This window comes from Lucilia sericata, unplaced genomic scaffold, assembly GCF_015586225.1.
Source record: "Lucilia sericata isolate MDLA Ls3-8-SP2 unplaced genomic scaffold, ASM1558622v1 Contig000053F_arrow, whole genome shotgun sequence".
In the NCBI taxonomy this organism is placed as follows: Eukaryota; Metazoa; Arthropoda; class Insecta; order Diptera; family Calliphoridae; genus Lucilia; species Lucilia sericata.
In genome coordinates, this window is record NW_023994089.1 from 124,342 (window position 1) to 151,206 (window position 26,865).

A 26,865-nucleotide genomic window follows, 5' to 3' on the forward strand; every position below is an offset into this window, starting at 1 on the left:
AATACCTCTTATACTAAAATTTAAATTACTAACATATCACTAAAAACAAACAATTGATAAAATGATACTTTTTATAAACGAACTGACAAACTTTCATAATTATTAGGCTTCACGCAATATTTTTGAAATTGTGATATCATACCTTTTATTACAGTTTTTGGCGTAATTATTTTGTTAAAATTTCAACTCCTTCATCTGCATATCTGCGGCCAAAATACCGATTTTGGGCGACATTTTTTTATAGTCCGAAAACTGCTGTACATATTTCAAATCTGACTTTAGTATACTATTCTACAGGAAAATTTAAGATATATAAACTTAATTTGACAGAATTTAGATGCACTATAAATACATAAGAGCAAAAATGCCCTTAAAAAAATAGTGTTAAAATTTCTAATTTATTATAATCCCTTTAGGAGTTATGATGGTTATAATGTTGGCTTGTGGTTTAATAATTTCCCATCAAACAATGGTGTTTTTCATCATCATCTCTGAATATAATAAAACTCCATCCAATTAATGTTCCATATATAACTTGTATAATGACAAATTTTGGGCCTTATAACTTTCGTGGTTTTCGAAATATAGCGTTGTAAAGTTTAAAATCTGAAAATTTAAAGTCTCATCACATCTAAAGAGTTAATGATAAAATTTTTGTTTTTGCACCATTTGTCTCAGCAAAAAGCATACTTTGATTATGCACAAAGAAAAAAATTGTTTGAAATATTTTTTGAAAAAAGTGCATCTTTGGATAATACTAAATGCACTTTTGAAGCATTATAAAAGTGTGAAATTAAGCTCATTCTTATTGATTTTTCCTATAAAATCAATTATTAAAGCATGATTTCCTATAAATTCTACAGTTTCTGCTCTGTAAAAAATGTCGCTCAAAATCAGTGGTTTCCGCCTCAGATATGCAGAGGAAGGAGTTGGAATTTTGAAAAAATTATTACAGCATAGTAATTACTGATACAAAAACCTTCTTAAAAGTTGTGATATTACAAAAACGGGAAACATTTTATTTTTTGAAACGAAGCCTAATAATTATATTAATAATATATTAATAAATAAAAGAAAAACACAAAAAAAATATTAAAAACGCTAGATTAGCTATATTCATTATGATTTTGCACAACAAACTCATTTAAAACAAGTTGAAAAGCATAGTCGGGCATATGATACCTTACACCATGAGTATATTTTAAAAGTTATTTATTTTTCATGAAGAAACTTTAGTGTTGAATTTTACTTTAATTTCAATATATTTAAGGAATTTATTGATGAAAAACTATTTTTTTATAAGAGGCTTTATATGTGAGTTAGGGTCAAACATGGGCCAATCCTCATAAAATTTTGAGGATGGACATATTTTTATATAAAAGTTAGTTATTACGTTAAAGACATTTTCTAAGGGGGGCTTGTATGGGGGCTAGGGTCAAATATGGACCGATCAGTGTCATTTGTGGTTATATAAAATTTAGTTGTGCCGTTATGGCATAAAAAATCCAAATCGGAAGCTTCGGTTGTATGGGGGCTAGGGGATATAATAAACCGATTTTAACAATTTTCAATAGGCTTCGTCTCTGTGCCGAGTGTATTACAAATATCAGCACAAACGTATAATACCCCCCGCACTATAGCGGTGTAGGGTATAATAAGCTTCAATGATCGACTATATGATTCCCTGCAACAGTTTGAGTATTTTTATTATGTAAAATATGTATTTTAAAACGGCCCATATTTTGTAATATACGAAAACCCGAATTTTATGTTATGTATATACATATGTACCTATATACATAACATAAAATTCGTATATACATATGTATGTATGTATGTATGTATGTATGTATGTATGTATGTATGTATGTATGTATGTATGTATGTATGTATGTATGTATGTATGTATGTATGTATGTATGTATGTATGTATGTATGTATGTATGTATGTATGTATGTATGTATGTATGTATGTATGTATGTATGTATGTATGTATGTATGTATGTATGTATGTATGTATGTATGTATGTATGTATGTATGTATGTATGTATGTATGTATGTATGTATGTATGTATGTATGTATGTATGTATGTATGTATGTATGTATGTATGTATGTATGTATTTATGTATGAATGTATATCTGTCTTGTAGTAAATAAGCGACATTTTATAAACATATAAATTGTCCAAAGAAGTTCAGAAAGATGTATGTATCTTCATTCTTTCCAAATTTTTTTCGTATTTTTTTTGCTCAAATAAAGCTTAGACTATTGCCATTAAGAGCTCTGTGATTACTTAGTGGTATGCGAGTGGAATATACATATATATGGGGAATCTCATGTCAAGTGACCCAACTAAAAAATTCGATTTTGAGGTTTTTTGTTCAGAAATTATCTTAGTATTTGATCATATAAAGTACAAGTTTAATGAACAAAAACAGTTATGTATGTGTAATAAAATATTCAAATTTTAGAATATGTTGCTCCAAAAAACTTGAAACAAAATCAAAAACAAAATATGTGGTTTTTATTAAATATTTAATTATAGATTACAAATGGCGAATCACTCTGGAATATATTTACAACACACTTGTAGCTAGTGGGCTTAGGTTCGCACGAAACAAATCTATTTCGCGAAATTACGAAATAAAAAAGTTTTTTGCTCTCCTGAAAACATAACAAAAAAACATAACTGTTTTTGTCGGAGCATTATGCATAATGCATTAAAAATATCTTTGCAAAAACAAAACGTATAATTTATTTTATCTGTAGGGGTGTATGTCTTAAATATGATTGAATTTCACACCAAATGCACAAACAATTTTCAAATATTACACTTACAGTAAATTAAAAGTTTCTATAAATATTTTAGCCCTACTACAAAAAATGCGAACTATTTGAAACACATTAAACTATTTTTTACAGATATTCCTATGGGAAAACCTAGTGTTCATGTAACAACAGTAAAAGGTTGTGTACTACAATTAGAATATACGAACCATATTTGTAAAATAATTAAAATGACAGCTGCCCTTATTGAAAAAAGTTTAAAGTATTGGCGAAACACAATTAAACTACATAATGTCAAAGTTGAATACACTCTGATCATGTACATCGATAAACAAATAAATAAATGGGCAGATTAATTTAAGACTTGATTAGTCAACCCATTAACGTTGCATCACAATCAGCAGATTGAATATACTTATTTGTAAACGTAGTATGTATATATAAAAAAAGTTTTTTACGATACGAATCAAGCTTTAATTCATAATTTTGATAAAATCCTAAATTTATTTGAAGTTAAATATATAAAAAAACAAATATTTCTCAAACGAAAAACTTGTGCAGTATTTAAAACAACCCCAGCCATTTTCAGGGTATAGCTGCTGTTTTTTTCTAAATTTTTAATAATATTAATTATTTTGCTAAACACGACGTTATGCAAATTTCTATATTCAAATCGGAGGATAAATTAATAAATAGATCTAAAAAAATAGACTTTTAAATCTATAAGTGATGGTAAAAGTGATATATCGTCCCAAAAAAACAAAAGCCTTCAATTTACACAATGATTTAAAGATTCCAACGTACTAATAAATATTTCGGATAAATAATGTTTTTCGTTAGATATGATTTTTTGCGGTCTTTTACGGAACTAATTTGACACATCAACTGCAATATTTGCGTATATATAATATTGTACATATCACTTCCTAGTTTATATAAAAAATACAATATTTTTAGTTTAAACAAAAATAATTCTATATTAACATAAATAGAGAGAGATAAAAATATAAACTTAAACAATATGTTGTAAAATACCTTGTCTTACCAACGTTTCTACCTGTGATCGTGGCAAATAATGTTGACTATTTTTCTTTAGATAAATAACTTCTCCATCTTCCAATTCAAATTTGCCAAAATCCTCCACACAACGTACTTCAATATATAGCGATTTTGGTGGACGAAGATCACCGGTTAGATCAATACCTTGGCCATCGCCTATAGAACGCATATAGGAGGCCAAAGATTTGGAATATTTATTGAAAAATGTAACTTCTGGTTCGCAAAGATTTACTTTAATATCGGATGGCACAATCGGACCAAATTCCCAACGTAAAGCTTTAATTCTCTGTAAACGTTGATGCAAATAGGTGAGGAGGCATCTTTTATTGCGCTGCAAAGCAGCATGACGAAAATTTAATAAAGGCCATAATGTGCGATCACCTGATGTGGAATAGTTGGCTCTAAGAAGTTAAGTTATAAATTATTACTCATAAAAATCTAAAATTAAATTTACTTACGCTTGTGCACAATTTTCTTCAAATATAGCTTTAATTTCTTCCAAAACTTGTCTGACACCATCATCCTTTTTAAATAAATCAAAATCATCAAATTATGTTTGAAATTCTATCAATTTTTTTTTAATTTACTCACATCAAAAGCTGGTATTGTTTGTGATGATCTTTCCAATTCTTTAACTAATTCAAATGCCTTATCGGCAAACATTTTATTGGATTTACTCATTTTTTATTAAACAATTGTAATATTATAAGCGTTAATTTATTGTATTAATCAATGACATGTAGCAAAATATTTGTTTACATTTAACGCGCCAAAAACAAAATTGTTTGTTTTGATTTCGGCGATCAGCTGTAATAAACAAAACAAGCGCCATCTGTTTCTCAATAAATTCTAGAATATTGAATGTGATTGCCAATGTAATTTGCTTAACTTAATCAGGATGCACTTATTACATCATGAACTTAATTTATAAAAGCAGGACACATTTTGAAACATAAAATAAAATCAATCTAACAGTATTCTTATTTTTTCCTTTAATGAAATAAAAAAAGCTAAAAGAATCATTCAAAAGTAAATGTTGTAACACTGCCACCTATTGGTAAGTAGTTTTATAAAAATAGCTTGACATCTCACATGTCAGTACATTATTGACATTTAATATTGTTGTTGTTTTGTTTTTGTTATTGATAAATTACTGCAAAAACTAAAATTGGCGGCTTTTAATCAATTTGTGAAATTTGTTTTCTATCAATAAAGAAATAATTAAAAAGTGTAAGAGAAAATAATGCCTGAATCTATAATTGCCGGTATACCGGTAAATTTTCCCTTCGAACCATATGAGGTACAACGTGCTTATATGGAAAAGGTGATCCTGTGTTTACGTGACAGTACCAATGGTGTCCTAGAATCACCAACTGGTACTGGAAAAACATTAAGTCTTCTTTGCTCTTCATTAGCATGGCTTCTGTCCAAGAAACAAGAAATGAAGGCAAATATGCAGAAAACAATACCGGGACCAGGTGAAAGTAGAAACGTGCCCGAAATAATGGAACAACTTGAAATGATAAATCGTTCAAAAGGTAAAAGCAATTGGGGTGTACCAAAAATCATTTATGCCTCGCGTACCCATTCACAATTGACACAAGCTATGCAGGAATTGAAGAGAACTTCGTATTCCTTTATGAGAGCCGTGGTTTTGGGCTCCAGAGATCAACTGTGTATACATCCCGAAGTCATGCGCGAACAGGGCAATGCGAATAAAATTCAAATGTGCAAATTACGTGTTCAAACGCGCACATGTTCGTTTCATTCACGCGTTGAGTCGCGAAAAGATGATCCCGATTTTAGGGGACATCCTATTATGGACATTGAAGATCTAGTGAAGGCAGGACAAAAACTTAAAATGTGCCCGTATTATGCTTCAAAAGAATTAGTGGAAGATGCTGATATCGTATTTATGCCCTACAATTATCTATTGGATCCATCGGCACGCAAAGCCAATAAAATTGAACTATCCAATGCCATTTGTATACTAGATGAAGCGCATAATATTGAGAAAATATGTGAAGAATCAGCTTCTGTGCAAATAAAATCTTCGGATGTTGCTATGGCCATAGAAGATACCACCCACATCATGAAGGCCATGAGTTCGGGAGAAATGCACGATACTGGAGACGAACAAAAAGATTTTAATCTTGAAGACTTGGCTTTACTTAAGGAAATGCTTTTGGAGTTTGAAAAGGCCATAGATGATATCGTAGTGGAAAATAAACAAGATGGTGCCACATTTCCAGCATCATACATTTTTGATTTGTTAGCACGAGCTAATGTAAGTTGATAGTTTTCAGGACTTTTAGTGTCCTTTTAATGTAAGTTGATACTATAATAATTTTATTTATGGACAATTGTAGATCTCTTATGGTTCCTCAAAAACTGTTGTTGCCCTTTTAGACAAATTGGTGCAATTCATGGCAATTGAATCACAAAGTAATCATTTACGCAAAGGCGGTAGTTATCAAAAATTATCTGATCTTTTGACTATCGTTTTCAATAACAAGGAGGATACCATACACAAGGTATATCGTAGTTTTAAAGTTCACGTACAGATTGAGGAACCGAAACAGCAATACTCTAAAGGCGCTAGCAAAGACGGTTGGTTGGCAAAAGGCAATACAACAGCTACATCTAAGTCAGCAAAAGTTATAAATTATTGGTGTTTTAATCCAGGATTTGGGTAAGTAAACTATAAAAGTGATAGCTATATGAAAAACAAACTTAAAACGCATAGTTTATTGGCAGAATGGAACAGTTGTTAAATACAAATGTACGTAGTGTCATCTTAACTAGTGGTACTCTGGCACCTTTGAAACCCCTCATTGCTGAATTGTCCATACCGATAGCCCAACGTTTGGAGAATCCTCACATTGTGCAATCTTCACAGGTGTATGTTAAAATAATAGGTTCCGGCCCAGATCGCGAACAATTGATATCAAACTATCAAAATCGGTAAGTGTGCCTTGTATAAGACTTCATTCCTATTTTATCAAACTTGTGAGTCAACTCCAACTACCTCAATTTTAAAAACTTTCCTATGTTGGATTTGAACTAAAATGCATAAATTTCTAAAGAAATGTTGGATTTTCCCCCTAAACAGTGATAACCCTAAATATATTAGTTCATTGGGTTCTACTATACTAAACGTTGCCCGCATTGTGCCCGATGGTTTGTTGGTCTTCTTTCCCTCGTATCCTTTACTCAATCAGTGTGTAAACTCATGGCAAGCTTCTGGCTTATGGGCTGATATTTCACGTTACAAACCCATATTTGTAGAGCCTAGAGGTAAAGACGATTTTGTAACGACCATGGAATCATTTTATCAAAGCATAAAAGATTCAAAAGGAGCTTGCTTTATGGCCGTTTGTCGTGGGAAAGTCTCCGAAGGTCTTGATTTTGCCGATCGCAATGGACGTGCTGTTATTATAACCGGTTTACCGTTTCCCCCTTTGAAGGATCCGAAAGTTATTTTGAAAAGGAAATATTTAGAAGATAATCGCACAAAAGAAAATGAGGTTTGTTTGAGATTCAAAAGGTAGATAGTATCAGACATTTATATTAAAACTTTTAGCTACTTACTGGTCAAGCGTGGTATGCTTTGGATGCTACACGTGCTGTTAATCAGGCTATAGGTCGTGTTATACGTCATCGTAATGACTATGGTGCCATCTTGCTATGTGACATACGCTTTCAACAATCATCCCAAGTACAACAGCTATCCAAATGGATACGTGATATTTTAGGAAATGCACCTAAAAGTTCGGCATTTGGTCCAGTAGTTAAAGAATTAAGAGATTTTTTCAAAAATGCCGAGAAAAGTGTAAGTTTTTTGTTTTCAAAATAATGTGGAACTTTTTAAATTCTTTTTATATGATCTGCCATAGATGCCTAAGCCCAAAGAGCGTTCTGTGGAAGCTTTGGTTAGCGATACATGTGAGGAGGCTGGTGCCGAAGTTGTACGTAGTAAATATTTTGCCGATCCTAAGGAAATATTGGCTGCTAAGACAAAATTCCAAAATGCCCATAACGATGCCATGTAAGTTTTTATTTCCACATTTATTTTAAGAAATTATAAATGACAAACATTTGTACAGTAAAATAGAAAAAACCAATTTAATACAATCATGGTCACCTAATGACTATGCATCGGCTGCGGGACGGTCACGTAATGGCAAATTACCTAGTGCTATGGATTTTATGAGTCGTTTAGATTCTGATGTTTCAGCTATAGATTTTAATTCTTCGGCTGGTGGTAGCAGTTCTTCATCAACAGGTTTGGTTAAAATACATAAACGAGAACGTAGTCCATTCAATCAATCAACATCGCCAAGTTCCAACAGTTCGGAAGTAGTCAAAAAGAAAAAATACAAATTAGTAGAGAATAGTTTTAGCCCAAAACCCAGTCTGTCTGCAATATCAACATCATTATCATCATCATCGTCGTCGTCGTCCTCATCTGCAACAACATTAAATTCGTTTGCGTTTAGTAAAACTCAATTACACAGTGTGGACAATAAAACAGCGCCTGAAGGCAGAGTTGAATTTTTAAAAGTGGTAAGTAGTATTTATTAAGTTTAAGTTGCTTAAATAAAAAGTAACAATTCCACTTAAAAATTTCAGTTACGCAGTGTTTTATCTCCAGCTGATTTTAGTGCTTTTACTGCCGCCTTAGTTTCCTATAAACGCGATGATACCATTGACGTTTTATTGGATCTTTTATTTCGATTATTGGGTCAACCACAATTATTATATATGTTGCGTGGCATGAGACGATTTCTAAAAAATGAACATCGAGCACAATTTGATAAGCGTATTGATGCTTTAACGTAGATTTGTTTTACTTTAGGGTTATCTCGGTTCTTATTAGGTTTTTATTTAATTTTAAAGTAATATTAGAATTTTATAGGCTTCTTATGTATAAGTTTCTCTTACGGAAAAGCGATATTATAAAATAAAATCAAATAAATAAAACAAACAAAAATACTTAACTAATAGTTACGTATTTTTCTATATTTAGGAATATTATGCTATCCAATGATGTCAAAAGCTGTATTTCTAACTGGAAGAATACATTTTTTAGGTCAATTCTTGTTTTTTAAAATACTGCGTTAAAATACTTACGTTAATGTCACGAAAGACCGCATTTTGGCTTTTATTAATCGATGTACAAACGTATTTCCGAACACGTTGTCAATGCTATGTTTTTAAGCTGGTGATCAAATCTTTTAATAAAATGATTAAAACTAATTATTTTTCTTATTTGTTTTACATTGCTACATTTCTAAATTTAATTTATTAAATTCTTCAATTTTATTGGATAATAAAATTCCATTATAATGAGGGTTGTTGTCGTTTTTTTTTTATTTAGTATTATGATTTTCGAAATTAATTTAAATACGATACAATATTTATTTCAGCTTTAGAACCACTGAACACCTTCGGAACTATGTATGTATATTCATAAATGTACAATATTCAAAAAATAGTTCCCGTTTTTGTAACATAAATCTTATTCAAAAAATTCTGAAATTGTTTGAACATATAGGACAATAACACTCATGATAAAGGAAACATATTTTACATATTAAGATAATTATTATTAAATATACTAATAAATGTTATATGTATATCTCCCTTATTTATTATTTATTTTCTTATTAACATTATGATTAATTATAAAACAAAAATGTCTTTCAATCTATTTCAAACTAAATGGTTGCGAAAATCTTAATTAAATTTATTTAAACAATAGTTTTATTATTTAGAAGAATTTTAAATTTAACCAGAATTAAAAAAAAAAAAATAATTAACATTTAAATATTAAATAATAAAATTATTTTAAATCTTAAAAATATAATTCATTGAAATAATAAAAAAAAATATTCTTTCGAATCTTTGTCAACAATTCACCAAAAATTCTTTCTTCTATAATAAAGAATTGAAAAATAAATTTGATGATTTGTTTGCGCATATCATTTGGCAACAATAGTATATACGTACATACATTTATATATGTATTTCATGTATAAAAGTAATAAACGCCATTGACCGTTAAAAGCAAGTCGAATAAAGAAATAAAAATAATTTTACAATGACTATTTTCACCGGTTGTAAGCGGTAGCTCTTTATACAGTGTATCTTCTTTCTTTTTATTTTATTTATAGAAAGATTTTAATTGATTTAAACGATTATTTGAAAACCATACATTTTTGGAGGATTGTTTAAGTTGTTTTTACGTCAAAAGCTCTTAATTCGATTTATCACAAAATACCATTAATTTGGTATAAAATAAATTAAAAACAAAAAAAAAACAATGCAATGTTTTAAACAAACTATTAAAATGTTTCAGGTTAAAAACTACATAAATACAACCCAATTTTTAATACAATAAATGGTATACGATGATGCTTAAACTATTATGTTTGTTTCTTTTTTTTTTTTTTTTTTTTTTGCTACAACGTCGTCATCATCCTATTTAAACTTGACCCACATCGGGGCACAGCAACAATAATAACAACAAACACATGCTCATATTACCTCCTTTTTTGCGCTACTCATTCATATTCTCTGTTGCATTGCAGTGTGCGTGTGTACTAAGTTCTATTCATGCCACTGCATATTAAAACGTTGTTCAAATGTGTGACGATTGTAAATGCCAATATCAGCTAATTTATCCAAATCCGTACAATAGGATAGTCTACGTATATCGGCCATGGCTAAATCAAATTTCTTCTTCCAAGTATCCCAATCTTGTGCATTCATTTGAGATAGCAATTGAGGACTGGGTATATCGAGAGCAGCAATTAAACGATCAAATGCTTCAGCCACCGGACCAATAGATAAATTAGCCCAATAGTCTTCTGGGAAACGTCGATTCTGACAGAACGGTGCTGGATGTCTGAGTATGCAGGCAGACATTAGAATTTCGAAACGTTCAGCTGGTTCATAAAAACGTTTGGTACGTGTTTTCTCCACAAAATCAATTAGACGGAAGAAGGGTGTATACTTTTGTAAATGCATTAGGGGCTCCCTATGTGTCCACACATATTCCCCACCACCACCAGGCACTGGTGCTGCAGTTGCTGGTCGTAAACAGTTTGTTTCCTCTGTCATTTTGTTAGCTGTCTGTTACTTTTTTCTTCCCTTCTTTTTGTAACTTGTTCCTTTTATTTAATTAAAGCATTAATTGTTTTACAAATATTCGTTTAAATTAAATTATTTTTTCTTTACTTTTATTATGTTATAATGAAATATGAAGATAAATCATTACTCTGCCTTGTATTTAGACGGCCTTGTAAAATTGCATCGTTTTTTGTCCGTTTTAAGAAGTCGTTATAAATTTGGAAGTTTATGAAAATAATAATAAATTGAACAATGTTGGTAATTTTGCAATATTACCGTTAAATTTGGCGTTTTGATAACAATTTAGCAGAGAAAATGTGTTTTACTTATTAGGATTTCTAGCGATTTCTTCAGTGTTGCCATTGGAAACAACATTTCGTAGGCTCTAGTTATCAAGCGTTCGAACCCCTTCCTCCCCTTCTTTGCTCTATTCAGATGAGGGAGTCAAAGTTTTGATATATAATTGGATATTTATCAGCTACTAATTAATATATGTATATATGGTCGATATGGGTATCGATGGAAATGTCACCTATATACCTCTTGATTAATATATAATATATAAATATGAACCCACTGAGATTCAACGTAAAATTTTTTGTTTTCTATCACCATTATGTCAAAAATGTGTACATATATTGATATAACATGAGTTTTCAAATCTTGGAGGCCTATAACCCTCGGAGCTGAATAGATCAGACTTTCTTGATGAGTGCTAAAACAGACACTACATTTAATAATTAGTCTGCGATGCTGATATAAATCAGTGATGTATATCCGAACACTCCCATACCATCTAAAATATATTTAATATTCTAGAATCATGGTGTTTTCATTTCAGCAAATTGTTTTCAACAAACATAGCGACTTACAGATGAACATCGCTAAATCGACTTCGTTATTTATATATACATATATATTGTTTATTTTATTTTTAATAACATTTATTCGCTTTATTCTAGCAAGAAAAACAAAATTGTTTTAAAATATTTTTATATAGAATGCACAGACTCTTTTATTTACTTTTTTTTTATTTCAAATGTTCTTTCAATTCAGTTGTTCAAAATATAGTAGTAATTTTTAAGACTAAAACATCTTATTTCCTAAAAATGTAATATAATTCATAAAATATAAATTCAGATAATAATAATAAAAATTACAAAGTAAAACAATAATCTATACAGTTTTTTTAATTCATTAAAGAACATACATATTAATTTAAGAGATCTCTGTAGTCGCTAGGAAAAAGTCAAACTTGTTTGGAATGGAAACTATTTTTATGTCTTGTTAATATTTGACGTATTTCAAATGTTTTATCACACTCATCGCAGGCCCATTTATGTCTCGGCAAGTAATCGTTGTGGGTATTACGCATATGTTTCGCTAAACAGCTTTTGCTGGAGCAGGTTGTATTGCATATTTTACAACGATATACATTCGGGTCCAAATGAGAGCGTATGTGATCTAAGGCATCAGAAATTCGAGATATCTTGCGTTGGCAACATGATATGTAACACTTTTCTCCCGGATGTTCGTGATAGAAATGTGTACGCATCAAAGAGTAGTAGGGGAAAGTACTTTTACAAATTTCGCAAATTAAAACGTTTTTCCACTCCGCAATGAGGGCATCATCTTCTAAAATTTTCTTTTTACGTTGACAACAAACCGTGGTATCGTATGCGATTTGTTGTTGTTTATTTTCTTTTTGTAGTTCTTTGGCCCTTTTGCAATAACATAAATGTAAATGATAAACACTCCTATTATCAGCATGAACTTGCAACTTATGTGAGGCCAAACCTTTGCTATTCTTAAAACATTTGCCACAATCGTTGCACTCAAACGTTTTAGAATTATCATGAAATTGCAAATGCTCGGCAATACTAGCTTGCTCGTATAAAGTGATGTGACAACAATTAATATAACAACGTTCTTCCGGATGTTGTAAAATAAAATGGTCATTTAACTGATCATAACTTTTTACCGTTATATTACATTTGGGACATTTCAAATTTCTCTTCCATTTTGTCGAGGAGAAATCTGGTTCTTCTTCTATGTCGGAATAAGATTTCTTATTAATTGAATCTGCTTCGCTATCCGTTAAATTTTCCTTTTTTACATCAATAATATCTAAAGCAGGCATTTGTATTTGAACAGTGGAATTAAAGTCAATTGAAGCTGAGGGCAAATTTTGTTCAATATCTTTACTATCAATTGTTTCTTCTTTTATATACACCAGATTAGTAGTTGTTTGATTTTCCTTTGTCTCCATATTGTCTTCTGAATATTTTCGTTTATTAATTTTATTAGCAGTTTTTGACAAGTTTTTTGGAAAATCATTCTTTTTCCGCGTAGCATGCATTTTATGTTTGTGTCTTTCTAAATGTAAATGATTTTTAAACAGTTTATTGCAATATCTGCAGGTCCATTTAAGTAATGGTTGTACCTCATGTTTTTTTCGTACATGTCTCCTTAAGTTACCATATTGTGAAAATGATGCCTCACACGTTCCACATTTAAAAGGATTTACATCAATTTTATTATGAGCAACAACAAGGTGTTCAACAAGGCTGCATTTCACAGCAAATGTTTCTCCACAACATATAACAAAAGATTGTTCCAGTGGGTGCAATTGTTGAAAATGTATTTCTAATGTAGAAAAACTTGAAAATAGGTCCTTGCATTTATAACATTCCAACATTCCTTTTAATTTTGCTATAACAGTATCGTCATCATCTTTATTATCAATTTCTCCTTTATAATCTGTGTCATCTGATTTTAATGAATCATTTGATTTTGTTGTACTCCTTGTATCAGTTACATCAAATTCAATAATATCAAAAGTTGACATTTGATCATCGGATTTATCTTGATGTACAACCAGTTTTACATCTTCCTGTTCTATTTGGGCATTAAGGATCCACTGTTGAAAACTATGAAAGTCACTAATATGTTGCCAGCATTCTATACAAATGACCCTTGCAGAAGAAGTCTCTGCACCGGAATTCAAGAGCTAAAAATATTTGAAAAGAATTATTTCGAGGATAATGTAGAAACAATAAAGAAAAGTGCATTATTAGTTAAACTACATACCGATGATTTAAAATATTTGACTGCAACTTCATAAACTGCACTTTTCTGACCATTGTCGTTAAATAAATATTTAAATTCTTCACAGCTAAAGCTACATAAACGGCATGATGTGGTTGAAGCCATTTCCAATTAGAATTATTCAAATATTAAATTTTCGAAAGAAAACTTTAATATTAGTTTCACTTCGACTAAATGCGCTTGATTTAAAAATTTTGTTTACTATTGACGAATATGTAATGAAAACAAATGAAAAAAACAGAGCTGTTTTAAAAAATTTGCGATGTTTTTACAATTATACAATCCTAGCGTTTATATATTACTTTGTTTTAACGACTTAACAAATTTGAATACATTTTTTGTGATCTGGTGATCTAATAAGTTTTCGTGACGATCACGTATACGGTAAATCGGCCCTTGTTTCCTAAAAAGTAAAGATTTTATCTATCAATAAAAAATTCTCTCGCAACATTCTCTGCCTGAATGTGCCTAAAGAAATTTTAATTTTTTTAATAAAAAACGCTAATTTGACATTACTCAAAATGTTAACTAAACAACTCTGTAATTGAATTGTTTGTAAACAAATATAAACAAAGAATTTTATTGTAGAAAATTGAATTTACTAACCAAGAAATGCAAAATTTAGAGGTTTTAATAAATTTAATAGAAACGGTTAAAAATCACCCTAAACTATTTACAAATACGCCACAAAATGATCGGGAGGAGCTTCAAGAATGGACGGATGTAGCGAATGTATGTAAAATTACAATTTCCGAGGCACAGGATCAATGGAATCTACTTTTAATGGAATATGTGGAATATTTAAGAAATAATCAGGATTTTAATTTAGCACAACATATGGATTTCTTGCAACCATATTTTTTTACGATAAAGTAAGTGTTATTCTAGAAGGGAGAAACTCACAATTACCAAAACACAGAATTTTATATTTTTTATGGACGATGAAGTTAATTTTTCTTCTTGTTTATCCCCTAAATAGTGATGGTGAAGCTATTGATGAAGATGAGCTATTAAATGCTATTGACTGTAAAAAAATTGCTGAAAATGACTCAAATGCGGAAGATATAAAAAATGAAAAGGAAATGGATAGAAATTCCTCAGAACTGCAGAATAAAGTTAATGAAAAAATTGCCAAAACAGAAAAGTCACCCACAACAAGTAATCAATTGACACCAGCTATATCATCTGAAACAAACAATCCAAGTAATTCTTTTACAAATTTGTCCTCACTGGAGCTAATATTTCTAGGCTATGCAAAACAATTACAAAAGATGCCTCTACCGTTACAACTTAAAACAAAACGTAAAATTGCCGATATAATGGACGAAGCTGAACTACAAATGATGAGTTAAATAGCCATTTGTAGAATTATATTAAATCTTTATTATAAAGATATAGACTATCATTTCATACCTACATGCATTATTATACAAATTATAGTTGCCTGTAAACACCCAAGAGCTTTATTTCTAAATAAAAGAACTTATTTTGTTTATTAGCCATTATTGGCAGTTTTTCCACAAAAATCATTCAAAATCATTGTTTTATCAATAAAATGTTTTTATTTGTTTATAGGTATTACTATGTTTTATATTTTAAACAGTCTTTTTCTTAGCATTATTAAATATGCCTAAATATTTTCCCCGTGTCATTTCTTTCGCTTCGCTAACACCCAATTGATAAGCTTCATCATAAATCTTTTTGATTTCCATTATTAACTCATCCGGTTTCAAAGAACTTAATTCTGAAATTTAAATGTGTTCAATATATTTTCAAATAAAAAATTGCAATATATTTGACAATATGAACCTAACATAGCTGACATATCCTCTTGAGACAGTCCTCGTGACCACTCAGGGGCTGGTGTCCGAATTGGTGTATCACTCATAGCTATAAAATCCGTAATCCCCGGTACTATAATAGATTATTTCAAAATCGTAAAAAAATTTGACGTACAAAGATTCCATTTGTCATTTAAGAGAGAACAAAAAGAAAATAGATGAACTCACTTTTTTCTGGCCACAAGTCTGGTGAAGCACGATCTAGTTTTTCTAGTGACAACAAACCATCATCCTGCAGTTCATCTTTAATCATAGAACCTAAAGCGATACATAAGTATATATAATTTGTAAAATTTATTTCTTAATATTTTGTATAAAATATACTTTTTAACAATGTGCGTCCTTTATTTGTTGACATTTTTTAAATGTTTGGAAAAAAATACAAGAAAATCTCAAAACAACAAAAAATATGCCGTGTTGCCAGACAATGCAAATTTAAATGCAGGGGCGAATTTTTTTTAATGATTTACTATGTACAAAAGGCCTACAAGCAAACATATTTTCATTTGTAAACCTAGAATTATTATATTTTAACATAAACATTGGAAAAGAAGTTAAAAAGTGAAAAAAGTCGAAAAATCAGTATAAAAAAAGTTTTTTAATAAACAAATTATTAGGAATTACGTACTGGAAACTGAGTTTCTGAACATTGAAATATAATGAATAGTGGCCTAGGTGTATTTCTTCGGATTTGATATAATATACATCCACCTGACCTAACCTAATAGAAAAAAGTTTAGTAATAATCATGAGAAATAATTGTATTAAATAAATTAATAATATAATAAATTAATGTAAAACTTACACAGGGCAACAAAAAATTTTAAAAAGTCGAAAAAAGCATTGAGAAGCGCGCTGAATCCGAATTTGATTATAATCTTTTCACCAGATATGGTGTTAATGTCAGTTTACATTATATCACAGGTAATATAATCGTCAAAATATTGCGTATAAGAGAACGGGTGGGATCGTCTAAAGTTTAGACCCTAAACGCAATATGTAATGAAACCATCACAAACTTTGAAAGTGAATACGAATGAAAAATTTGAATCATTCTTAAAGGGAAAAGTATATTTTTCAAGGATATCAACCATTTCGAAATCTCGGTATCTTCCTTTTCTTTTTCTATTGCCACTTTCCCCAAGTGACATCGTCATTCATTGGAAAAGACCACCGCATTCTACCGTGTTTGAACAACAATTTCCTTTTTATAATTTTTAATAGAATAACGGTAACGATATATAAGCGGTATTTGTATTTTGTTTTTCGGTAATGGTATCTTATGGTTATCAGTATTTTGGTTTAGACTTATTTCGGTATTGGTATTAGAGGTAAAGGTAGTAGTGTGAAAAGGTATTTTAGCGGTAACGATAATTTAGCGATAACGGTTGTCAAAAATTGTTTAAGACAGTTTAAAAAAAACTATACATAATGTACGTACAAGGGCACACTTACTTTATTATGCCATGGTACGTACCTTAAAGATGCTATCACTTTCAGTCTGAGAAATATAATTGAACAAATTTCTTTATATTAGTTCTAAGTAGGGTTTCGTTCCCGGGAAGCGTCGGGAAAAAATTTCCGGGAAATGTAGTGGATTTTAGCTTCCCGATTCCCGGGAATTTTAGTCGGGAATCCCGGGAATTAAAAACTAGTAAAAATGCAACCATGTGTTACCATTTATTGTAACACATTTTATACAACAAAAATGGACAGGTATTCCTTCAATGAGTTGCCCGCGGGACACTTCAATGCAGACATACGCATATGTATGTACTTAAAAAGAAAATAATAAAGTACTTTATTTACTTTATTTAAATAAAGCCTGGCTACGTTTCCTCAGCTCTACTACCGTTATCTCTAAAATATCGCTACCGAATTACCCTTATTTTATATTATTTTTAAATAATCTCACTACCGTTACCGCTAAAATAACGTTACCGAAATAATCCAAATACCGTTACCCTTATCTTTTCACTGCTTCAAAACTATTGACAACCCTGATTTTATATATACACATTTCTAAGTTACAAAAATTCAATAAAACATCGCGTAAACGCTTTTTTAATTATTTTTTTATTTTATCGGGAATTCCCGGGTTCCCGTCGGGAATTTGGAAGCCCTAGTTCTAAGGCTCAGTTAGTTTCTACGTTCCGTTCCGAATCATACAAAATCACAACGGCAACGGTAACAAATCAGCTGATTCATCACGGAACGGAGCGTAGAAACGTTATATCTGTGGTAGAAACTAACTATAGGTATTTAAAATAGAATTACTGGCAATACTGGCAACAGGTAAATTAGACAAAAACAAATTGATAAAAGGTAGTGCTAGCCTATAAACAGTTCGTTTGTCATTTTATTGTTACTTATTATTGTCAAAGTTTGTTTTTTATTTATCAATATTTTATGACTATTAACAAAAAAGATTTTCATGTAAATAATTTAATGTATTACGCTTTAAATTTCCACATAAATACACCTTTAAATGTAAATTTCTTTTTCAAACAGCAATCAACAGTTGTTTGCAATATCTGGCAACTAGTTTTAGTTCTTATACAACCTGCCACCACTTTGTATATATTGCTGCACATTAGTTCTTTATTAGAGTTAGTTGCGATTGGTTGTCGGTTGTGGGGATTTGAGGTTGTTGTTATTGGAAAGATTGGTTTTGTTTTATTTAAATATAAAATGAAGAAAGTATATTTAAAACTTGTGTTGGTGTTATTCATTGGTTTATTGGAGGCACGGACACTAATTGAGCAAGTGGATGATACAGATCTAGTACATTTGCTTACCGGTGAAGATAATGTTGTCGTGTTGTTTAGTAAGTGATTTCATCAACTACGAAACCAGTTTTTAGAGTTCAACCGAATAAATGTATACAGTACACTAAGAATTTACGAAGAATTTACTTTACATTAATAAAATATTTTTGTTTATTCAAACATTTAAATTGAAAGAATGTTGTTGTTGGTTGATACATACCTAATTCATTCACAAAAATATAAATAATAAACATTAAAAATTGGTTTCGGTCAGTCTCTAGAATATAATTCTATGTATGCACAAGATATGAAATGCATACTATGTATCTTGAGTTCACTCTTCCATACTAAACAAATTTTGTTTATTTAGCCAAGAACAATTGCCCGGCTTGTGACGAACTTGAGACTGTTCTAGAAAACGTACAGAATGAATTGAAAGATGTTATAGGAGCTGTTGTAGTCAAGGCCCATAATAGTCATATGGTAAATCTTTACGATCCATCAAAAGAACCTGCTTTAATATACTTCCGACGAGGTATGCCACTGCTCTATTATGGTGAACCTAATGCTGAGGAAATCGTACAAATGTTTAGTGAAAATAGAGAACCCGTTGTTAAGGAATTGTCCGATGTTAATTTCGAACATTTAACTCAAGCGGCAACAGGTGCCACCACTGGAGATTGGTTTGTATTTTTGTAAGTATTTACCAAAATAATTTTTTTACAAAAAAATGCGTATACGTCACACATTTTTAACATGCATTTTTTTCATTTAACACTAGCTATTCAGCAGATTGTGTTTTCTGTTTACGTCTTCATGCTACCTGGGAAGCAGTTGGAGCACGTCTTAAGCATCGCTTGAATGTAGCTAGAATTGACAGATTAGGAGCCGGTATTGCCACTGCAAAGCGTTTCGGCATAGTAGAATCGCCGGAATTCATATTGTAAGTATTTAAAAAGTTTTCTATAAATCTATATACTTATTTCAGGATATGGAATTTTGTAAATTGGCTAAGTCGACTTACATATATATATGTGAATAAATATTCGGCATGCCGAAAAGTCGTCAAAAAATGTGTTGCCATACTGTTACAAAATGTTCAACACACAAAAAAATTTGCAATTTATGAAAGTTAGATTTTTTTTTGCATTTTTACAATTTTTAAATTGTCGGCAATAAATAAAATAAATAAAAAATCGGTAACTCGGCTATCTTGTTGTATAAAGTTTGAAAATTGGACATTGTAAATAAAAATCCAAATATTCGGAAAAAAAGTCAAATTCAGTTCAAAATCTAAGACTTAAAAATCAAAAATATTAAAAGCAAACGTTATTTCATTTGTAACCGGAAAAATATATCAAATAGTAAAAAATCAACAAATCGGAAAATCTACATTTTGTAAATTAAAACTCGGAATCTCGAAAATCATATGTTCTAATAAATATGTTAATTTCTTACATTTTATTTTCAGCCTTCGCCAGGGCAAAGTCTACCGTTACAAAACCAAAGAATATAACGCTAATAAGTTAATCGAATTCGTTGAAAAGGATTACCTTAAACAAACTAATCCCGAAAGTGTTCCACCCGAAACCAATGGACTGTAAGTTGATTAGTAAATAACACATTCGTTTGATTATCATTTAAAAATTATATTTTTAGGAATTCTTTCCTTAGCGATTCTATTGACTCCTTAATGAAGAGCTCCCAAGTTGTTATGTTATCCATGGCGGTTTTATTAACAATTATTCTGGGATGTATTGTTAAGTGTGTATCTTCGAAAAGAACAACAGTAGAAAATACTAGCAAAGCTAAGAAAGCTAAATAGTTTAAAGGTATACTAAATATATAGTACACCACAAAACGGACAAACCAGTTAACTCAAGTTTTTATTAACAAAAACTTGGTAACGGTTACTTTTTTCAATTTTCAATTGTAAATGAAATAAACTATATTTTTTTAATAAGTTTTATAGAAATAATAGTGTTTTAATTTGTTTTAATTTAACTCTAATTTATGCTTGTCAGAAAAGAGTGACACGATTCTTTCAAAAGTTTACATTTAAATAAATCATTCGATTGTTTGAATGTTGATTTTTATAACCCTGGATTTCTGTCATTTCAATGTTATTTTAATAAACTCTTCAATATGGCAACACCCAACTTTTGACAGTACTTCCGCATTAGTTTCTCTTTTATCTCACTAAATGTGCGAAAAGTTATCTCTTAATACTCACTATTTTTAATTAAAAGAAAGTTCCACTATATAGTAGTAAATGAATTTCTTTTTTATTCTTTTAATAATTGCTTAGCTAGCTAGTTGTCACTTGGAACAGGGTGTTTTTGTTTTTTAAGAAATACTAATTTTATATAATCATAATAAAATAAAGTGTAAATAATTAACAAGAAATTGTCGCAATTGTGTAAATATTGTTTTATTAATTGAAATAAGTAAAAAAGAAAGAAATCTATTTTTATAATCACTAAGCAACTCATGGCCTCAACGAACATAAATTTTAACAATACCTGTCCGTCAGTAGCAAAAGCCAAAAACACGCAACAAAATTTTCAATTAGCTGCTAATCAAAAATTGCAACAAAAACAACAACTACAACAAAATGTTTATAATTTATCAAAAGTAACAACAATATTTTTTGATTTGGATAATACCTTAACACCTACAAGATCGGGGGATTCCAAAGCATGTCGTAAGGTTAGTATATATACATATGTACATACATGTATGTTTGAGCATGTGAAATACCTATTACATGTGTGACTTTTTTTGTGAAAATTTTTTTGTTTGGAAATTTTCCACTGTTAATTGCTGGTTGGGTTTTGCAGTTTTTTCACTTTGTTTATGTGATTAATGCAAACAGCGTGCGTTGTTTAGAGTGGGAGAGAAAGAGAGAGTTTATATTACATTTATTACAGAGAGTTTTAGGTTTCGCATTAACAGCAAATATAAAATGTTCTTTTCAGAATATTTATGAAGGTACCAAAAATTGTACCAATAAAGACGGGTGGTTTCTAAATGTGGCAATTTACTTTTAGATTAAACGGATTTTAACCGATGAATGGAGTAGTTTGCTTTGTTAGGATTACCAACTTTTCAGTCAAAAACATAAACAATGAACAGCTGTTTTCCAAAAACACTTGTAAACGGACAATTTTTAGAAAAAAACTTAAAATAAACATTTAAGGGCGGATTTTGCTGATTAAGATAATACATTCATTATTTAAACATAGTTTCATCTTCTTAGTTTAAGTGAGAGTTATTGACCAATTAAAGTTATAAGTGAGAAAAGACAATCAACAAAAACAATAAAATAATATATTCGAAAGAAGAAAAACTTAATTTTTTAAGTATATAGTAATTTTCTGATTTGTTTTATCAATATTAGCAACATTTTTTAAACAATTGGATTTATTAAATCCAAAATTTAGTTCTCCCTCTGTACGCCAGGTGGATAAAGCAAAAGGTTTCAATCGAGGCTAAACAAATTTCAAATCATAATGGCAGCAGCGGCCGACAGATGGAGTTATTTCAAAATTTAATATTAAAATTGTAAATTTTCCATAAAATTTGCAACAATTTGTTGCAAAAATTGGTATTTGCACTGAAAAATCATGTGTGAAATATTTAGTGAATTTTGTTTATTTTCCTTTTTTAACACATTTTAAAAAATATTTGCCATCTATTGGTGAATAGCAAAATAAAACAAATTAATTTATTTTAAAACAAGTAAGAAATTATAGTCGGGCGAGGCCGACCATATAATACCCTACACTGTTGACAAAAATATAATGTGATTTAGTTGCCATAATAAAGCATTTAAGTTGAATTGTACCTTGCCTTAGATATACATACTTAAGCCGTTTATTGTTGAATAAAATTATGGACATTTAAGTGAAATTTTGATGGGGACTTTTCATAGGGGCTAGGGTCATATGAGAACCTATTATTATGGAATTCGTGGGGGTCATCAAGTCTTGTATACAACTTGGTTATTGCAGCTTTTTGTCGAGATATGAGTATATTAAACATAATTATAAACTTAAAAGCCCTATTCGGCGGGTTCAGTTGTATGGGGGCTAGGTGAAATAATGGACCGATGTAAACCATTTTCAACAGGCTTCGTCTACGGTACCATAAAAGATCATGTGCCAAATTTCATTGAATTATCTCCAAAATTGCGACCTGTAGTTTGATTAAAAGTTTTAAAAGCCCTATTCGGGGGTTCAGTTGTATGGGGGCTAGGTGAAATAATGGACCGATGTTAACCATTTTCAATAGGCTTCGTCTACGATACCATAAAAGATCATGTGCCAAATTTCATTGAATTATCTCCAAAATTGCGACCTGTAGTTTGATTACAAGTTTTAAAAGCCCTATTGGGGGGTTCATTTGTATGGGGGCTAGGTGAAATAATGGACCGATGTTAACCATTTTCAATAGGCTTCGTCTACGATAACATAAAAGATCATGTGCCAAATTTCATTGAATTATCTCCAAAATTGCGACCTGTAGTTTGATTAAAAGGATTACAAGCCGTATTGGGGGGTTCAGTTGTATGGGGGCTAGGTGAAATAATGGACCGATGTAAACCATTTTCAACAGGCTTCGTTTACGGTACCATAAAAGATCATGTGCCAAATTTCATTGAATTATCTCCAAAATTGCGACCTGTAGTTTGATTACAAATTTTAAAAGCCCTATTCGGGGGTTCAGTTGTATGGGGGCTAGGTGAAATAATAGACCGATGTTAACCATTTTCAATAGGCTTCCTCTACGATACCATAAAAGATCATGTGCCAAATTCCATTGAATTATCTCCAAAATTGCGACCTGTAGTTTGATTACAAGTTTTAAAAGCCCTATTCGAGGGGTTCAGTTGTATGGGGGCTAGGTGAAATAATGGACCGATGTTAACCATTTTCAATAGGCTTCGTCTACGATACCATCAAAGATCATGTGCCAAATTTCATTGAGTTATCTCCAAAATTGCGACCTGTAGTTTGATTACAAGGATTACAAGCCCTATTGGGGGGTTCAGTTGTATGGGGGCTAGGTAAAATACAGGACCGATGTTAACCATTTTCAATAGGCTTCGTCCCTGGGACAATAGAAGATCATGTACCAAATTTCATTGAATTATCTTCAAAATTGCGACCTGTAGTTTGATTACAAGGTTTACATGGACGGACGGACAGACGGACGGACATAGCTAAATCGACTCAGAAAATGATTCTGAGCCGATTGGTATACTTTAAGGTGGGTATAGGACCAATATTATTGTGCGTTACAAACATCAGCACAATCCAATATACCCTCCCCACTAAAGTGGTGTAGGGTATAATTATTTTGGTTTTGTTCTATGAATACAAAGCATTGCCATATTGAAATTAGCTGAATCCAACTATTTTTTTTTGGATTTAATAAATCCAAATTAGATTTACTTCTTTTAGCTGCAAAACCGCCATTTTTACACCAAAATTAATTTTTCTTTGACCTTATATTAGCTTATACAGTGTATTTTCAGATAATAATGATCAAAACTAAAATTCAGTCTCCAAAGATAGTTTTTTTCTTGAAATAAAATAAATCCAAAATAAATCCAGTGGTTAAAAAAAGCCCCTAATATAATTAAAACAAATCAGAAAATTACTATATACTTAAAAAATTAAGTTTTTCTTCTTTCGAATAGATTATTTTATTGCTTTTGTTGATTGTCTTTTCTCACTTATAACTTTAATTGGTCAATAACACTCACTTAAACTAAGAAGATGAAACTATGTTTAAATAAAGAATGTATTATCTTTATCAGCAAAATCCGCCCATAAATGTTTATTTTAAGTTTTTTCTAAAAATTGTCCGTTTACAAGTATTTTCATTGCTGTTCATTGTTTATGTTTTTGACTGAGAAGTTGGCAATCCTAACAAAGCAAACTACTCCATTCATCGGTTAAAATATAAAATATATAACACACAATCATCAGTTAAATTACGCCTAAATTTGTTCCGAGTTAAGTCACATTTAACAGAATAGTAAGAAACCCGCCCAAAGACAATACTGTCTGTTCTGTAAACCGAATCCAAGTAAATTTCTCGTTTATAAACGAATTCTCATAATTTTTCTCGTTTTAAAACCGAGTACACAAATCTAGTCGAAAGTAAGTCGATTTTAATTTTATTTAAAATATGATTATTTCCTGAATACGGGCCTTAATGTATATTATGTTTTCTATATACTACGTATGTATGCTAATCATTTCGATAAATTAGTAATACAAAATAGATTTTTGATGAGGGGTATTTTTTAACCTTACGTATTTTCGTTGAAATCGGTCAAACCAGTAAGAAATTCAAGGTATTTTCTTTTTTTCATAATTATCTTAAATACTTAATTGCATTATTTCTCAAATAAAGTTACACAATAAATCATTTTTAAAATTTTACAGGTTTCCGAACGACTTGAAATCCAATATGGTTTTACAAAAGACGAAGCAAATTATGCTACACAGAACTTTTTGAAATCATTCAGACGTTGTCCCGATAATGCACAAACCCCTTTAGATACTTGGCGTACACACTTATGGCGCGAATCTTTGCCTCCTAAGTACAAACAATTTGCCGAATCCATTTATCCATTGTGGCTGGAAATGCGTTATTGCTATTTAGCCATACCGGACGATTACATTAAGATGTTAATGCGTTTTCGTCAAGCCAAATATCGTTTGGCCTTAATTACAAACGGTCCCTCCAATGCTCAATGGGAAAAGATACGAAAACTACGCGTCCAGCCGTATTTCGATTGTGTACTAGTGTCAGCGGATTTACCATGGGAGAAGCCTGATCCAAATATATTCTATGCAGCTTGTAAATATTTAAATGTTCAACCGGACGAATGCATTATGATTGGTGATAAACTAGAAAGTGATATAAAAGGTGGCAATTTAGCTGGTCTAGCTGCTACATTTTGGTTACCACTTACACCTGATGCCATAAAAGATTTAAACAATGATGGTGATGTTGATCATAAACCTACGCATATACTCAGGAATCTTTTAGATTTATATAAATATTTTAATTTTAACATACAGCAACAAATAAATGAAGAACAACAAGTACCTGTGTATAATAGCCAAAGCAACCACAAATATCGTCGTACAGGCGACTCCTTGCCAACAACAATTGATTATTTAATAAGTAGTGAAACTGATAATAGTTCAGAAAATAGTTCTGATAGTATAAATTAAACTGGTACCTAACTAAATATATTACATACATATGTATGTATGATGGATGTATATCATCAGAATTTGAAGATAAAATATTTCTTCTTGACTCTGTAATAAATTGAAAATTAATGTACAACACTTTGGTACCAAACACAAATATAAATCTACAATAACGTGTTTTATTTTAAGGCATTTTTTGAAGTTTTTTTTTTTTTTTATATTTATACATAAATATATGCTTATTTATGCTTTTAAAAGCAATATGCAAAATACTTATTTTTTAATTTACACTTTTATACACTTTGTACTGTTTATTACTATTTCCTAGCAGTAGTATAATTTTGGAGTAAATTTATGAATTTATATACATATATAAATATGTGTATTTAATTTATGCTGAACACATATACACTTAATTTAAAACAATGGTAATGCTATGTTATTATTTAACTTGAGAATTTCATTTTATTTTATTCCAAATTATATTTTCAAAATGTTTCAATTAAAGAAAGCTCCTTTAATTTGTGTAATAGTAGTTAATCTTTAAATTCTTATGTTGATAGAGTTTACTTATCGCAGTATTTGTTTTATTTTTTCATTAAATAGTTAATAATTATACTAAACCGCATAGAATGGCTAAACTTTAAAATCTATTTTTAATACACAAACCAATAAAACTGGCTATAATTTAAACGGATACACTATTTGACTAATGGATTTAATAAAGAAACCTAATGGAAACAAATGAAAACACGAATTTTTAATGAAGTTTTTGTAGTATAAATGCTTTCATATAAAAATAAATTATATTTTTTACAAACATTATCATGATCTGTTTGTTTGTTAGTAACTGAATTTTGAACCAAAGAAAACAAAAAGATATAACAAAGGTTAAACCTTTATTTTAAAGTCGATATATTGTACTT

At 30.2% G+C, this 26,865-nt stretch overlaps 8 protein-coding genes across 9 annotated transcripts; 4 read left to right on the top strand and 4 right to left on the bottom strand.

Moving 5' to 3' along the window:
- Positions 1 to 3,626: 3,626 nt before the first annotated feature.
- Positions 3,627 to 4,622, bottom strand: LOC119616031 (DNA replication complex GINS protein PSF1-like). The gene is made up of 3 exons (XM_037972172.1): positions 4,442 to 4,622; positions 4,309 to 4,373; positions 3,627 to 4,251 (listed from the first exon to the last, which is right to left on the bottom strand). The coding sequence occupies exons 1-3, from the start codon at positions 4,529 to 4,531 to the stop codon at positions 3,804 to 3,806; spliced, it is 603 nt and encodes a 200-aa protein (XP_037828100.1). The 5' UTR covers positions 4,532 to 4,622; the 3' UTR covers positions 3,627 to 3,803.
- A 357-nt stretch (positions 4,623 to 4,979) lies between these two features.
- Positions 4,980 to 9,671, top strand: LOC119616026 (regulator of telomere elongation helicase 1 homolog). Its single transcript, XM_037972165.1, has 8 exons — positions 4,980 to 6,137; positions 6,220 to 6,542; positions 6,608 to 6,814; positions 6,963 to 7,377; positions 7,434 to 7,682; positions 7,747 to 7,898; positions 7,957 to 8,416; positions 8,483 to 9,671. The coding sequence occupies exons 1-8, from the start codon at positions 5,094 to 5,096 to the stop codon at positions 8,690 to 8,692; spliced, it is 3,060 nt and encodes a 1,019-aa protein (XP_037828093.1). The 5' UTR covers positions 4,980 to 5,093; the 3' UTR covers positions 8,693 to 9,671.
- Positions 9,672 to 10,291: 620 nt separating this feature from the next.
- On the bottom strand, positions 10,292 to 11,240 carry LOC119616027. The gene is made up of 2 exons (XM_037972167.1): positions 11,093 to 11,240; positions 10,292 to 11,025 (listed from the first exon to the last, which is right to left on the bottom strand). The coding sequence occupies exon 2, from the start codon at positions 10,973 to 10,975 to the stop codon at positions 10,463 to 10,465; it is 513 nt and encodes a 170-aa protein (XP_037828095.1). The 5' UTR covers positions 10,976 to 11,025; positions 11,093 to 11,240; the 3' UTR covers positions 10,292 to 10,462.
- Positions 11,241 to 11,981: 741 nt separating this feature from the next.
- On the bottom strand, positions 11,982 to 14,295 carry LOC119616045 (zinc finger protein 568-like). The gene is made up of 2 exons (XM_037972192.1): positions 14,075 to 14,295; positions 11,982 to 13,994 (listed from the first exon to the last, which is right to left on the bottom strand). Exons 1-2 carry the CDS (start codon positions 14,195 to 14,197, stop codon positions 12,234 to 12,236), a joined length of 1,884 nt encoding a protein of 627 aa, XP_037828120.1. The 5' UTR covers positions 14,198 to 14,295; the 3' UTR covers positions 11,982 to 12,233.
- Positions 14,296 to 14,558: 263 nt separating this feature from the next.
- LOC119616046 lies at positions 14,559 to 15,597 on the top strand. The gene is made up of 2 exons (XM_037972193.1): positions 14,559 to 14,964; positions 15,072 to 15,597. Exons 1-2 carry the CDS (start codon positions 14,705 to 14,707, stop codon positions 15,442 to 15,444), a joined length of 633 nt encoding a protein of 210 aa, XP_037828121.1. The 5' UTR covers positions 14,559 to 14,704; the 3' UTR covers positions 15,445 to 15,597.
- A 31-nt stretch (positions 15,598 to 15,628) lies between these two features.
- LOC119616048 (protein lin-52 homolog) lies at positions 15,629 to 16,379 on the bottom strand. The gene is made up of 4 exons (XM_037972194.1): positions 16,258 to 16,379; positions 16,102 to 16,191; positions 15,902 to 16,006; positions 15,629 to 15,836 (listed from the first exon to the last, which is right to left on the bottom strand). The coding sequence occupies exons 1-4, from the start codon at positions 16,289 to 16,291 to the stop codon at positions 15,688 to 15,690; spliced, it is 378 nt and encodes a 125-aa protein (XP_037828122.1). The 5' UTR covers positions 16,292 to 16,379; the 3' UTR covers positions 15,629 to 15,687.
- A 1,839-nt stretch (positions 16,380 to 18,218) lies between these two features.
- LOC119616029 (dnaJ homolog subfamily C member 10) lies at positions 18,219 to 20,676 on the top strand. Of its 2 annotated transcripts, none has more exons than XM_037972170.1 (6): positions 18,219 to 18,228; positions 18,445 to 18,760; positions 19,072 to 19,396; positions 19,483 to 19,644; positions 20,173 to 20,301; positions 20,361 to 20,676. In XM_037972170.1, exons 2-6 carry the CDS (start codon positions 18,625 to 18,627, stop codon positions 20,524 to 20,526), a joined length of 918 nt encoding a protein of 305 aa, XP_037828098.1. In that variant the 5' UTR covers positions 18,219 to 18,228; positions 18,445 to 18,624; the 3' UTR covers positions 20,527 to 20,676. The 2 variants fall into 2 exon arrangements, with proteins under 2 accessions (XP_037828098.1, XP_037828097.1); XM_037972169.1 differs by lacking the exon at positions 18,219 to 18,228 and adding an exon at positions 18,328 to 18,369.
- A 255-nt stretch (positions 20,677 to 20,931) lies between these two features.
- LOC119616030 (N-acylneuraminate-9-phosphatase) lies at positions 20,932 to 26,690 on the top strand. Its single transcript, XM_037972171.1, has 2 exons — positions 20,932 to 21,410; positions 25,160 to 26,690. Exons 1-2 carry the CDS (start codon positions 21,192 to 21,194, stop codon positions 25,955 to 25,957), a joined length of 1,017 nt encoding a protein of 338 aa, XP_037828099.1. The 5' UTR covers positions 20,932 to 21,191; the 3' UTR covers positions 25,958 to 26,690.
- Positions 26,691 to 26,865: the final 175 nt, after the last annotated feature.